Genomic DNA, 15,154 nt, shown 5'->3' with positions numbered 1-15,154 from the left:
CACTTTGTCAAGAAATTGATAAATAATTAAATTGTTCTCATGTTTAATATGATGAATTACATGCATCAACATTCATATACACTAAAATTAATGTAATACAATGTATGCAATGGACAGTAGGTAATTGCAAAATGGTCATAACATTAGGAGTAATGTTCAGGCCATCAGTTTTTGTTTAAAAAGGTATGTCATGCAAAACACAGAGTGGAAGTTCTAGAAGGCAATTTTCTATCCCTACAAGCAAATGTAGCGATATTAATATTGGCATATTATACAGTAAAAATGTAAGTAATGTAATATAATGTTGAAAACTCAATTTAGATTTAATATTGATCTGGTCTTATAATAATAGTTTTAAAAAACTGCTTTTTTGCTAAAATAAATTAACAATTCACCAAGTATTTATATAAGAACTTACAATACACTTGGAATACACTTTGTAGGTGTGATATGTAGTGTACAACTAAATTTGTATCAGAGAGGCTGTGACAATGTATAGCCCTGAACACACTGATGACAGAGTGGTTATAGTTTTCCTCGCTGACTTTATCACATTATTGATATACCTTATTTGATGTCACTGTGATGAACATGACAGAATACTGCCATTATTTGCAAAGCTGAATTTCCAGAAAAAGGAAGCGTTGGGCCGACCATTTCCATTTTGCTGGTAATACTTAAATCTGTCATTCAGATTACAGAAGAGAGGCAACAGTTTAATGAGATTTAAATCCCAATAACCCCTGTGCTAGGTAGAAATGCTCTAATCCCATCCCCTAATCACAACCAACACCTATTTCTCTTTCCGAGGTCAAAACAAGAGAATTCAAATGATTTGATGTAAAACCTAAGACGCACAAAGACAGATGCATCATGGGACACTGATTCTCATCATCAAAATAACTTCTAAAATTAGAAGATCCTACTAATTGTTCTCTATAGGGGTAGTCTCGCTTTGCCAGACCTTCCTCCACAGCGCTGCGCAGGAGGGTCTGGCTAGTCCACACAGCATTCCGAGATGGGAGAAAAATGTGCTCTGGTTTACTGCCATTTCTTTAAACCAATCACAATCGTCATGGGCGGCGCTAAGCAACGGGAAAAGCTGCGGTGCTGCTGCAAAATAGCCTCGGGAAGGAACTTGTTTTGGTGGAACATGTGTACGTTAAAAAGTTGTTTTAGTCATGCAACAGAAAACTCAGATTGGACAGATAGTCTAGCTAGCTGTCTGGATTTACCCTGCAGAGATCTGAGGAGCAGTTAATCATAGTCCTCATAAATCAACCGGAGTTTAGAATTCCAACACAAAGAAAACAGAAGGAGCGGACATCCGGCTGAAAAGAGTGAAATCCGGCGGAATTTTCGACGGCAACGGAGCAATCCCGGAAGTGGAACGACGTGGATATAGACTACTACAGGGGTGACGAATGTTATTCCTCAACCTCCTACATACTTCCAAGTATTATTATTTGTCAACCTAAATGACCATGGTATGCTGAATATCAGCTGGCATGAGCCTCTTGGTAAAAAAACTATTGTGTCTGCTAGGTCACTAGTTAAAATACTCAGGGCCATGGGAAAAAAATAGGGCCAGGTATAAAAGAAAGTAACATCTTTGAATATTCTCTCTCTGAGCTGCCCTTGTGCAGCACACTTAACCTGAGCAGTTCCAGCAGAACAGCCAGTAGTACAGGGCTGTGGCTAAATTGGGGAACTTCCAGCTGTGAATGTGTGTAACTGTATGAATGTGAAGCAGGGTGGTGCTGAAAGACAAATCAGTATATATAAAAAAAAAGGCATTGCTCACCTTACAGTTGCATCAGTATATACCTGCACTGTGTTTTATACTGTGTGATGCTGCTCCTAATCAGTGCAGTCCATATCAGATTTCACAGTGGGCAAGCGTGACTCAGTGTAAAGAGCTGGCTTGAGTCCTACAGCATATTTTCCAGACTTGCAAATGTGCCCTTGTCCAGAGCTTGAACAGAGACATGATAATGGACAAGCTGCTGCATCATATACCGTTGGTCTATTGATTGAATGGTATATAGCTGTAGAATGCTTATCTTAAAATGAAATGTTGGCCTCTGTAGATAATATTCTTCTATAATGTGACATAGTAAAGAATTAGAGGACCACGTTTTGACAAAATAAACTTGCATATTGTAATTGCAGTACATATTGAAATCCACGTGGGCATAGCATTCTCTACATCATGTCTTTATACTTTGTGTAACCTCAACAATAACGAATATTTGCTGTTGTGTGCGCTCAATCTTAAGCAACTGCTAACTAAACCGTTAAATGAGAGAAACCCAATATAAATAGTTAATTTTTTAACATGGAAGTAATAATATCAGCTTGTTATTCTAAAGGTTGTATTGACATGATCTGCATGTTTTGGTTCACACAGGCCGTGATAATACAACAACAAAGTTGGCAGCAGGAGCGGGCTACATGCTTCGTGAAGAGGAACTTATATAAGACACAAAAGCACTTCTCCATGTCAGCCACCTTTCTCAACAGTCTTTATTTTCTTTGCATAAAGATCACATCATCTCTCAGCTTAAATCGTTCACAGCCACCTAGTGAGTCTTTAGAAGGCTGTGCAGCTGTGCACAAGGAGGCCGTCCATTAAGAGTTAATGAATTCCCTTTCACAAAAGGACCTTAAAGCCACAGTTCTCAGTGCTGTGTCTCGGTGGTAAAAATAGAAACGAGGCAGAATGGACGGATGCTATTTACAGTCCTCCAAATATCTGTCGCAGAAACTGGCCACCTATAGTAGGCCTACTTTTCCCTGAACATGAGCAAATACTGACATGAATTCCCTCTGCTTCCCAGATACAGTGATTACATCTCATGCACTTATAATTATTATTCTCCCCCATGCCACTGTCTGAATTCTGTAATATAACAGGAAAATCTAGGATTGCATAAGAAGCCATGCACCTATCTATTACCCTAAATTCAAACTTTGGATGAATGTGATGTGAGCAAATATCAAAATAATAATAACTGTAGTTATTACAACTGTGATCAAACCTGTGATGAATGTAGGGTCTGTTTACTGAAATAGAAATGGGTCTGTCGATTAGCTATAACTTTAGGATTCTACATAAAACAGATAAAACACCCACACATTTAGTGACTGGGTGGCACCAGTCTGTCTCCCACTGACCCCTAGTTGTATGTGTGTGCTAGTTTATGTGGTGTGAACTGGGCCTCAGTGATTGGGCACTAACACTGGGCAAAGACCACAGGAAGGGTTTGGAATGCCTTTGCTTGAGCTTTATCAAACAATGCAGGGCTTATTAGGTATTTGATTTTCCAGATAGCAAGATCAGAGAACACCTCACTGTGCATCCACACACTTCAAGCACCTCAGAGAAATTAACAAAGAAGAAAGAAAGGAATTCAGGGGATAATATTCTGTTATATAACCGCTGTGGTACTTTAGTTTTTTTTGTCTCCTCACAATTTGAAGACGTAGGTTTGCTTCGGTGCTTTTCTTGTAAAATGATCTAGGTTTTACTTGGGCTGGGCAATATATCAATATTATATTGATATCGTGATATGAGACTAGATATTGTCTTAGATTTTGGATATCGTAATATCGTGATATGACATAGGTGTTGTCTTTTACTGGTTTTAAAGGCTGCATTACAGTAAAGTGATTATTATTATGCATTACAGACTGTTCTAGTTGTTCTATTATTTGCTTTTTCCCCACTTAGACATTATGTCCACACTACTGATGATTATTTATCTCAAATCTAAGTGTGAAGATATTTTGTTAGAGCACCAATTGTCAACCCTAGAATATTGCCGCAATATCGATATTGAGGTATTTTGTCAAGAATATCGTCTGCTCCGCCTCCATCTCCTGAGGAGACTCAGATCCTTTGGAGTGTGCAGGACTCTCCTCAGGACTTTTTATGACTCTGTGGTGGCCTCTGCCATCCTTTATGCTGTGGTCTGCTGGAAAGGAGGCAGCTCGGACAGAGACAGGAGCAGACTGAATAGACTGATCAGGAGAGCGAGCTCTGTCCTGGACTGTCCTCTGGACTCCATAGAGGTGGTGGGGGAGAGAAGGATGTTAGCCAAGCTGACATCCATCATGGACAACACCTCTCACCCCCTACACGACACTGTGGGGTCCCTGAGCAGCTCCTTCAGCAGCAGACTGATACACCCACGGTGTAAGAAGGAGAGGTACCGCAGGTCCTTCATCCCGGCCGCTGTCAGACTCTACAACACCTGCACCACCCCATAATGTTGTAGTTTTTTCCAGGTCCTGTCTCAATCACCCACCACTCAGCATGGCTCTATGTATATATTAGTTATTATCTGTATTTATATGTTTCCATCTGTATTTATATTTTTTCCATTCCAAGTACTTACTTTTTCAATATTATTTATATTATGGTCACACATAAATATCATTTATATTATGGTTAATTACTTTTGCTGTTATGTAATTACATATTTTTCAATCTAATTTCACGTCAATTACTTACTTACATTACAGTATTTTTTGCACTATGGCCACCTCACTTTACTTTACTTAAATACTTTTTATATAATACAGTGTTTTTTGCACATTGTCTGTTGTTTGCCTGTTGTTAGTTTGGTTGTTTGTTGGTTTGTTTTTATTGTGGAAAAACTGCTGCTGTAATAAGTGAATTTCCCTATTGTGGGCTGAATAAAGTATTATCTAATCTAATCTAATCTAATATCTGATTTTCCCCCTATTGCCCAGTCCTAAGTTTTACTTAATTCATGCTTCTTTCATTTCTGCATATTGAGTTTTACTAGTATTACAGGAAAATTGTACAAACTGGTCCAATGTTTAACATTTAGTTTAGTTCTTTAGATTTAAATAATCTGGACATTGTCCATTGCAAGTATAATAAAAAGGTAAAGGTAGGTCAGCGCTAGAGTGAGGTTTTACACAACCTACTCATCAGAATGCATGTCTAATTAATAAGTCTTGCATAGTGGGTATCCGATTATACCACAGAAAGACGAGGTGGACATTAAGCATTACAATTTGAAGTATGCGGGGTAACTCCCTGCCTTGTTTTTCTCCAAAAGTGGATTAGATCATGTCCGTGATATTGACTTGTCAACACAGGTGTCTTGACCTGTGGGTATAGAAGCTTCTTAAACGATGTGAATACAGGCAGTGCTTATTCTACTTGTATATTAAAGCGTAAACATCTTCACATTCATGTCAGGCTTGGTCAAGGGACCCATTGTGGTTATTTTAAAAATTGAAAAAAATAATAAAGATTGAAAAGATTCCACTTTCATCTCATAAATGGCTGCTGATTTGCGTGCCCCTCTGGGTGATGTGATTCAACAGAATTTGAAGTCAGGGCATGCTGTGTCAGAGGAGGACAGCCTGGAACACCCAACAGCATGTTACTGACATTTACTCAAACCAAATCATCCTTAGTTTTATTATGATTAATGCATGGTGAACTTTTGAAATTAAAGTCACAAATGAACATCCTCTATAAATCAACCTCTTATTCCCTGTCTGAAAATTTGAAAAGGATAAACATCTGGTACTCAAACATGAATGAAGAGAAAAATTGTTTGTGTGCATTTAGTTTTGCAATTAGCACTGACTGAACCAGTTGGGCAGGAGAGAAAGATCCACTTAAGCTGGCATGACAGGAAATATGGTACAGTATAGGGAGAGGTTTTGCCAATCAAATAGATACATGGACCCAATAGCATTGATCCAGAAGGGCCTGGTACTTACAGCAGGCCTATTTACACACAGGGCGAGTCTTTAGTCTGTGTTGGGTGTTGATAATATGTTACTCGATAGCAGGTTAGTCTTGCTTGACACACTCTGCTACCCAACCCCCTTTGACTAACGGCAAACTGGCAGCCTAAGGCTAGGCTACTACTATCTGTTAATATTTACAACTTATTCCATTAAAGGCATAACCCCAGCAACACTACTCATTGTATATTTTAAAACACATTTGAAAACATATTCGACTTGCCCGAAAGTGGCAGTTAAATCCCCTTACAGACATACAGTACAGTATACAGTACTCTATACTCAGTTGACAGTAAATAACCTTGCAAAAACGTCACAACAACGTCAGTTTTCTGTATAGTTAATTAGTTAAGAGTTCCGTTTTGTGGTCAGTTATTGAAGCTCATGTGTCGGCGTCTAACTCTGGCCTTATTGTCGAGATGCGTGGAACTGTAGTAGTAGCTTTAACGCAGTCACACTCAAGTCAAAATCCTCTTCAGAATTTCGCTCGGGCGTCCTCACAAAAGTCAAGTCACTTTCCCTAAACGCAATGTTTACAATTATGCCATGGTCATATCTGCTTTCTTACCGTTTTGAGCCGAGATGAAAGGCAGCATCAAGTTCCCCAAAAGGACCACCGCCAGCATCACTGCGTTAGGATGCATTGCCGGGGCTCGATGAGAGTACCAGCGTCTCGGTCGGACGAATGTGGGAGGAGAGATGGTGTATTAATCACAAGATCTAGAGAGATGGGCCCAGCATAGCACCAGGTCGAGGATGATTTAAAAAAAAAAAAAAAAAAATGAAATGTTTGTTGCAATGTGTTCCTGATGCAAAGACCTTTTGAGGACAGCGATGGGTGAAAGGTCCGGGACGAGGCCAGCGGCTCAGGGATGCCGATGTGCAGCCATAGGCGATGAAGAAGCCTCGTCGGATTGCGGAGGAGAGGTCTTTGGATGTCAGGGAGATTGTCCACAGTGTAGTTCTAAAGATTCAAAGATGCGCAGACCGATGCGCATTTGCGCTCTCGCGGTCACGGTTCGGTGATTTAAAATGAAAGTATAGCGCAGAAATTATTCCCGACGTAGCAGAAACATAAGTCTGTTCCAAAAAAAAAAAGAAGAACAGATGCTGGTAGGACACCAACGGCAGCAACGAAAAGCTGCGCGTGCCCTATGCGCTCATGACCGAGGATAAATACACACAGGCATACACACTGACACATAAAACGCATGTAATTGATGTTTTTGTGGACTCAGGCCGTTATTATGTGCCTCCTCAGTCTTCATTTCCATGTCCGCTTATAAGCTTCAATTTGTATCTTTTTAACGAGTGCCCATTTCCATCAGCTGCCATTCAGAGGATGTTGTTCCTGCTAATACAGTTACTAAACTGTCGGCGACTACAGTAATAACCAGCCTGCCCTATATGATTCCCTTACTCTTTTCAACATACTGCAATATTAATGTAACTATTCATTGTCAGCCCGTTTATCACCAGTAGTCAAGTCAGAGTTGTCACAAACTATATGCAGAACAAATGGCAGATATTTCTACAGGCAAGATTTGAGTAGTTAGATTTAAAACAATTGCAATGGTTAGCCTATGCAGACGAACTGAAAGCAACCCAAACATAATTTTTTTTTTTTTTACCAGTCACATCTTTCCAAGCCTGTTTCACACTGCCTAAATACTTTGTCTTGTCAGGTTTTAATGTGAGGAGATTATGGTGATGCTCTTGAGCTCACTGAGGTCGTTTATAAATTATGTCATCACATCAGTGGCCTGGGTGTTCTCAAGCTGTATGTACCACATCCCCTTGAAAGTTCAACATGGCCTCCTGTAATCCCCTCTATCCTTAGTCTGTGCTGCTACATGGGCGACCTCATGTGGCCAGTTGAGGTAAACTGAAAAGAGTCAGCATACATTCCATTGTTTTTAATTGCAGACAATTGCAACACATGAACCAAAAACACCTGAGCGCTTGATACATTTATAAAAAGGCTCGTGGTTTGATTTGATTAATTCAGTAACCTCTCTTTAGTGAAATATATTTTTAAGTGTTAGATGTCCTTTTGTTTAGTTTTAATGAGCATGTTGGTCTGTTACTTGATTATTCAATGTAAAGGCTTGCCTCTTGTTAAATGCCAACACCTCCATGCATCTTTTTTTTGCTGGACTATTGCAAAGGGCCAGTCTTGTTCTCAACTGCAGAACAAACTTCCCTCCACTTTACAGCCCTCCCTCCAGTTTGTCCATGGGAGACCACATTTAAAATGTAACCCCACCTGAAAACTTGCACAGACCAATCGGCTAGAGAAATGTCAGAGCACTCGGCACACCCTCCTTTGTTCAAAACCAATCAGAGTGGAAGTGTGGCATTTTGCCCGAGGGGAAAACTTACCCCTGGATGAGTTAATTACGCATCACTTAGCTGTTGCCAATGTGTTCACAACGGTGGACCCTCTTTTGGGCTTTTTACAGCGATTGTCTTCATTTTTCGCTCAATCTAGTATGGAAAGTAGACAACAATGGCTTACCAGGCTGAAAAATGAACTTAGCAACAGTCCTCTGGTATCAAATGTGGCTTTTGGCTTTATCCTCATGGGACTAGAGAAGCTGGTGGAGCTGGAGTTTGAGTGTCCTTGCAACCCTACATGGAACGGAGTATTTTCATCAGCATTCTTCATAATTCCTGCCGTCATGGCCTTCACCTTGATGCTGATCATTCAAGGATGCAGATGTGATATGTGGTGCCGGAAACCTGTTACCCTCTCCAGTTTCGTTCCTGCTATCGTGTGGCTGATTTTGTTGTTCCTCGATGGCCAATACTTTGCTTGTGCTATGACAGACTGGGAGGGTAGATTTGTACTAGTTGACAAGGCAGCTCCGCAGAAGTGGTGTGAGCCAATTAGTGAGGGAGATGTCACCCCACAAGAGCTAATGCTCCGCTCACAGCAGCTGTTTGTTTTTTCTCAGGTAAGTTGAACATTTTCTAGATTACAGAAGATTATGTAGGATGAGTGTAAAAGTTAAAAAAAAAACAAAAAAAAACACCTCCCCCTCAGAGTATGCACTGTAGAGAATGTATCCTTGAATGCATGCCATTAGCCTTTGGAAACTATACACTTTGTTAACCAAAAATACAAATTTCCTGTGGATGTTTACTAAACAAAGTGTTGCTTTACTCTTTTGTACCCCAGGTTATAGGCATAATCCTGCTCATTTTCATCTGTGTGGGTCTCGTAGTGTATGTAATCAGAGAAAGCTGCGAACAAGAGGTGGAGATGGAGGATGCAGATGTAGCCGAGCTCACTGTGCTCAGGATGAGTTCTCTGCGGACCAGGACATCGTGAGAGGACTTACACCGCCCACCACACCTGCCCTGCTGGCATGGACACTTTGTAAATACCCTGAACAGACTTTACTATGACTTTTATATAACTATTGTCAATAAGTGTTGTTTCAAAGTATTTCCCTAAACTAATTGGACATAGGTCTGTGAATGGGCAGTGATGCTGCCCTATGAAGTTTCCGTAAATATGAGTATTATTGAGAACAGTCTTTCTATTTTTTTTCTGTATTACCATTGAAAATGTAACCAGTCTTGTGTCTGTGTTCAACTCATACTTGTGCAGCGACTTATTCCTTTTTACCTGTCTTCTAAGGAATAGTTTGATGTTTTGGGGAAATATGCTTGTTTGCTTTTTGGGTTAGAGGAGAAGATCGATACCACTCTTCAGTAAATATGAAGCTACAGACAGCAGCCGGTTAGCTTAGTTTAGCATGGAAGGACTGGAAATAGGGGGAAACAGCCAGCCTGGCTCAGTCCAAAGGTAACACAATGCTTGCTAGCACCTCTAAAGGTCACTAATTCATCCGTTATATCTCGTAAGTTTGAGCCGTACAAGTGTAAAAACAATCATTTGCTTTTTGACAAGGGGTTATGTGCTGGACTATTTCTTGCATGAGAGCAGTTGCCAGGCAACCAGTGGAGACTCTAGGAAATTACTGCAAGAAATAGTCCGGCATATAACCCTCTATAAAACAGGGAATTATATTGTTCCCCCTATTTGCATGCATTATGCCATCTGACCGGCTGCTGACTCCAGTTTCATATTTACCGGACAGACATAGGAGTGGTATTGATCTTCCCATCTAAGTCTCAGTAAGAAAGCAAATAAGCATATTTCCCAAAATGTCAAACTATTCATTTAAAGTGATATTTCACTTTGGCACATTTTATGTGTTTATTCGACATGAATTGTGAGCCAGCAGCTCTGAGAAACTCAGTTAGTACTGCTCTCTCCCTTTCAACTTTTTATTCCTTGAAAATAGCATTTCAGTTTTTTTAATCTGAAAGTTTTTTCGTGCCTTTTGTATTAGTTTTATTCACACAAGTGGAATCCACCAGGCAGCTAATATTGATCTGACTAATATTAGTTGACTTGTACTATTGTTTGAGATGTGTGTGCCAAAAATGAAAATGTTCCATCAAGGTGAAATTTCACTTAAAATAATTTTGTTTTCCCTCCTGGGTTGTGTCAAGGAGTCTCCAGAGTTATGGAGGGTCGGACCCCCGTCATTTCTAATCCTACCTAACAGTGACGATTCAGACTGAATTGATATTCCTAATGATTTACCTGTTTGACAGCTAGAGATGTAAAATCATGTACATTTTGATTTGTATCATGGCTGCAACCAGCCAATAGCAGCATGTAGAAACAAATTCTGTAACAGAATCTGCAGTAAGTTTTTTATTATTATTTTGTAATAAAAGAATTTATTTATTTAAGAAAAACCCTCAGGGATTTTGTACAGTCATGTCATAATAGCATTTAGTTAGCAGATAGTTTCCACAAACCTGCAGTCTTGGGAATTTGAGTTTGTCTTAAAGTGTGGTAGGTTTTACTGTAACATCTCTATAGCAAGTGAATTTTACAAATACCAATACACTGTGGGACAGAACATGATCATTTGAATTACAAATACTGTGGTTTTGTCATTCAAAGCAACACATGGTAACATTTGGAATATCCTTTCAACTTTGGGCTTATATTAAATGCCAGACATCCAATACCTTAACACAGCTGAAACAGGGGCCCTTTGCAAAAAAAAGAACAGCTGAATAATCAGTGTAACACATGCTACAAATAGCATATCTTACAGGTGAATGCAAAGACTGTCTGTAGATTCTCAGGTGAACAACACTTTTGTGTCTTAGGACACTCTTTATTCAGAACTTCAGGGACTGTGGTTTTGAGGCTGTATTGGCTGATCTCTGCAGCCTGGATATTCTGTACAGGTCTGCCAAAACCAACACATACAGCAGTAGTGTAGCTCTGACTTGTATTGTAGTTATTTACAACATTGCCTAAGTGCCAGTTAAGCCCATTAAGTGTGGAAATCAGGGCAGACCCTTCATGTTTATCATGTGGGAGGGCTTATTCAGGACTTCCTGTTTGGCCCTGAGGAAGTTGTTGTCTTTATCCACTCTACTCCCCTAACTTGTAGACACAGCAGGGCATCATATTAATGACCAAAACTGGGACTCAGTGGAGTCTTGAATTACTTTTCTTTCTTTCATGAGCAATGAACTGTTTGGATGACCTTGACGGTAAATTGTTCTTGCTCAGATTATCCGGCCTATCACTCTTATGACTCCCAGAGGTAATTTGGCAAATGCTGCAAGTAGCTCAATTTTTTTGTACCATGAATTTCACCTACAAAAGTCACCAGAGACATATCCACATTCAATAATTAAGGGACAGCTACAGGGGCAATGGGAGAGGGAGACTTAAGCACAACAGCAACTTTCCAAAGCCATAGATCCTATATTACGTACGAGCCTTCAGGTCCAAAGTATTCATCACAAATAACATGCAACTGTTGTTTGGCAAAGAACTCACCTTCAGCTTTTAATTCAATTAAGAGCATTCTTAAAAGCAAACCTGAGCCAGGTGTTCCTTAGTTACGTAAAGGCAAAGAGGGCTGCATTTTCTCACACGTTAAGTACAAATCATAATGCTTACTGTCTTTCACACTATTAATGAAGTTGAAGTTTATGTTCACATAAAGGCATAAAGACAGTCAAACAGGCCTGAGAAATATCAAAAGTAAAATTGTTCATGTGGTGTGCATGCCACTCCAGAACATTGCTAGAAGAAACCAGAAATACTGTATTAGTTAATAGCATTCAAAATCACTTGATGTCTTTATTTTTAAAATGTTACATCCATGTTGAAAAAGTCATTCTAAGAATTGTTGGTGTGTATTATCTAAGCATAGTGATTTCTAAAATGAAATCTCTAAGCCAGGTGATCAAACTAAAATGAGAGAGGCTTCTCGTCAACACTGGAATTAATGTAATTGCATGCATTGTATGAAAAACCGAGATTGTAAAGATCCTACTGTAAAAACACATTGAGGCTTATACAAAGAAAGGATTGATGCATATAAGGGCCTAGTATAGCTCTGGTGTCTCACTTTAATCTTCAAGTGTGAAATTGAATCTGTTTAAATCTATACAAGCCTACACTTTGCTTGGAAGCTGTAAGAACATGTATCACCAATACTGTGCAACACAGGAAAGTATGTAGTAGTTTAAAAATGTAAAATATATTGTCCTACAGTGTAAGAGTGAATTTGAAAAGTCTTGAAAATCAGTGAAGCTAAGAGATAAAAGCAAATGCATGCAAAGGTTATTTCCACTGTGGGCTAATTAAAGACCAACTCATGAACAGTATAATTTATAAATGCTTTTATTTTCTTCCCTCGAATACAGCAATGTTACTGTACATTTTGGTAACCCTTTCTCCTAAAGGTTAACGTTGTTTCCATGTGTACTCTGATCTAAGTTTGCAGATATCTAGGGCCACATATTCAAAGAGTATTGATTGGTTGATGTGAAACCCTGACTAGATGTTTCAAAATAATGTATTTGCCAACCTGCATAGACAAATTGCATAAAGGTATGACATGTTTGTTTATCCAGAGTATGGGGTTGGTGAAATAACAATACTGTAAGAATATGGTGAAAACTAAATATAATCAGCCTTAAACATGTGTTCTTCCGTATTGATGAAATAAAGAATTATAAAGCACCGAATGATTTAGGTTTGTTGTCTTTTTTACTATACTCAGACAAAGGTTTCGAAACTCAATGGAAATGATTTTCTGTTATCCCCATTAAATAGCTAGTACAAATAGCTGAGCCAACGTTGTCGTGTTTTACACATTTAAAGCATATTTGTGGTTTAGATTTCATTGTGATTGCTACTTTGATTTTTTTAAATCACATTTACTTTTTTTTCTCAGACACATGGAGCAGAAACACCGTATTAAGGCAGCAAAGGTGCCCAGAATTATCAGCACAACTCCAACTAAGAAGAGCATCACATCTACAGAGTGGTAGGAATACCAGGGCATTTTGTAGGACTCTGTTCTCAGGTGAGCTGCACCTTTGTGTCTCATGACAAACTCTATCCAGAAGATGGCGTTCTCCAGCGGCTTCATTGGCTGATCTCTGTGCAGCCTGGAGAGTCTCTGCATGTTCATCCTGTAGGAGGGCTCATTCAGGACTTCCTGAATACCCTGAAAGAAGATGTCTTCATTCATACTAAAAATATCAATTAGCTTCCCTGCTCCTCTAACTTCAATTCTAAATATATTATCACGCTGATCAAAAATCAATGGAAGTCCTACAATAGGAACTCCGTGATAGATTGCCTCTTGAACGCCATTTGTCCCTCCATGAGCCACGAATAGTTTTATCTTGGAATGTCCTAAAAGGTCATTCTGTGGCATCCAGTCGACTAGCATAGTGTTGTGGCCCAGAGTGGCTGGTCTGTCACCTTTATATCTCCAGATGACTTTCTGGGGTAATTTAGCAAAAGCTGCAGCGATCAAATCAGCTAGGTCATGGGGAAGCTCTCCAATCAAAGTCCCCAGAGACATGATGATGACGCCATGCTCTCCTGAACTCTGCACAAACTCCTCCAGGTGTTCAGGAAGAGGTTTTGCTGGTTTACACTGGAACCCTCCCATATAGATAATATTTCGTAGGACGAGGAAACTCAAACACAAAGTCCACTCTCATGAGCCAAAGGTCTGCTGCTTGAAACAGGGATATATAGTCTGCGTCTGGACCTAAATATTTATCAATTAAGCCAACATTATGTGGTACAATATACTGCGTTATTTGATATTCTGTGAAGCCAAAAAATGATTACGTTAAGAAGCCTCTCAAGAAAGCTCATTTTATCTGAAAGTTCGGCCCCTGTCATTGGAACTTAAGAAAGAGGTGAAGGTGCAATTGAGAAATGGCCTTCACCTTGACTAGTCCATCTGACGTTGAAAACAAGAGGCAACCTGAGGTAGTGAGCAAGTATAACACCCCCTGGTATAACAGGGTCTGTAAGGACGAGGTCATATTTGGCATCCTGCAGCGACCGTATCAGATCTTTGCTTTCAAAAAGCAGCTCAAGCATTTTGTTTGTTTTCTCATGCATCTCAGAGGCCTTTTGCACTTGTTCCATTTCCAGTTTAAAACGTGTCCAGGCAGACTTCCCTTCCCTCGGGATTTCCAGCAGCTGGGCCACAAACGTAGTTATAAAGTCTTCATCAAATTCAGAATCTATATTGAGTGTAATTGAAGAATAGAATGGGGAGGTCTCCTTGATGTACCAGCTGCCTGATGATCGCACAACAGAAACCTGGTGGCCCCTTGAATGTAGTTCCTCAATAATTACTTTCATGTTCACCCAGTGGCTCCCGTCCACAGGATAAACAAGAACTTTCCCTCCAGAAATCACAGTTGGACAGAGCAAGTAAAGAGTAATCCAGACGCATTTTTATTCTAAAGTTGGGAAGAAAGCATATTGTATCTTAGCAAATGCATCATTTTAAAATGTTTTTTTTTAATCAAGACACTGCATTTACTTAAATATACAGAATGATATTTTTTAATCCTGCTATTTACCCTCTATCTTTAAAAAGTTTATAATTGTCCACATGTTTTGCATTAAAACTTTTTTGCAGTAGTATGTGTAGCCTGCTGCAGTTAGTTTCATCACAGAAAACTGAACTGAAATTATATTGAATGTCCATTAAAAATGTTCTTTTGAAAAACAGTAGTTCAAATAGATAGCTATCAGTCACTTATAATGGCAAAAGATTAAGCAAGTGCTGGTGTTACCTTTTTGGCATCCAATGTATGTTTTTCAATATTCTCCTTTGCCAGAGAGCAGAATACGTTCTATTCCTTCCAGGTTCCAACCCGAGTAGGACTTTGGTACTGCAATTGAAGTGATGGTTCGGAGTAATTTCACCCTAGGGTCCTTTGCACCATGATCTCGAGCCAAACACCCCCCCAGAAGCTT

At 39.5% G+C, this 15,154-nt stretch overlaps 3 protein-coding genes and 1 pseudogene across 5 annotated transcripts in view; 2 read left to right on the top strand and 2 right to left on the bottom strand.

Moving 5' to 3' along the window:
* nptnb (neuroplastin b) overlaps window positions 1–6,898 on the bottom strand; it is a 39,728-nt gene extending 32,830 nt beyond the window's left edge. Inside the window, exon 1 of one of the 3 annotated variants that reach the window (XM_039795771.1) lies at window positions 6,365–6,898. In XM_039795771.1, coding sequence (XP_039651705.1) covers window positions 6,365–6,440 — 76 coding nt within the window. In that variant the 5' untranslated portion in view covers window positions 6,441–6,898. The remainder of the gene's footprint in view (window positions 1–6,364) is intronic. The other 2 variants (XM_039795770.1, XM_039795772.1) reach the window with 2 other exon arrangements.
* The window catches only part of rec114 (REC114 meiotic recombination protein), a 56,646-nt gene extending 43,475 nt beyond the window's left edge, over window positions 1–13,171 (top strand). The window contains exon 7 of the mRNA XM_039795773.1: window positions 13,092–13,171. The gene's annotated coding sequence lies outside the window, so the exon portion shown is untranslated. The remainder of the gene's footprint in view (window positions 1–13,091) is intronic.
* On the top strand, window positions 8,205–12,882 carry LOC120556290 (calcium homeostasis modulator protein 6). The gene is made up of 2 exons (XM_039795774.1): window positions 8,205–8,753; window positions 8,978–12,882. The coding sequence occupies exons 1-2, from the start codon at window positions 8,289–8,291 to the stop codon at window positions 9,128–9,130; spliced, it is 618 nt and encodes a 205-aa protein (XP_039651708.1). The 5' UTR covers window positions 8,205–8,288; the 3' UTR covers window positions 9,131–12,882.
* Window positions 12,520–15,125, bottom strand: LOC120556285 (annotated as a pseudogene).
* Between the last annotated feature and the right edge of the window lie 29 nt (window positions 15,126–15,154).

Source organism: Perca fluviatilis, chromosome 3, assembly GCF_010015445.1.
Source record: "Perca fluviatilis chromosome 3, GENO_Pfluv_1.0, whole genome shotgun sequence".
NCBI classification, from domain to species: Eukaryota; Metazoa; Chordata; class Actinopteri; order Perciformes; family Percidae; genus Perca; species Perca fluviatilis.
This window is presented reverse-complemented; position numbering and strand designations above follow the sequence as displayed.

Coding starts and splice junctions, on each gene's coding strand:
- LOC120556290 (XM_039795774.1), top strand. CDS start 8,289: ATGGAAAGTAGACAACAATGGCTTACCAGGCTGAAAAATGAACTTAGC. Junction 8,754..8,977: donor AGCTGTTTGTTTTTTCTCAG/GTAAGTTGAACA, acceptor TTTGTACCCCAG/GTTATAGGCATAATCCTGCT.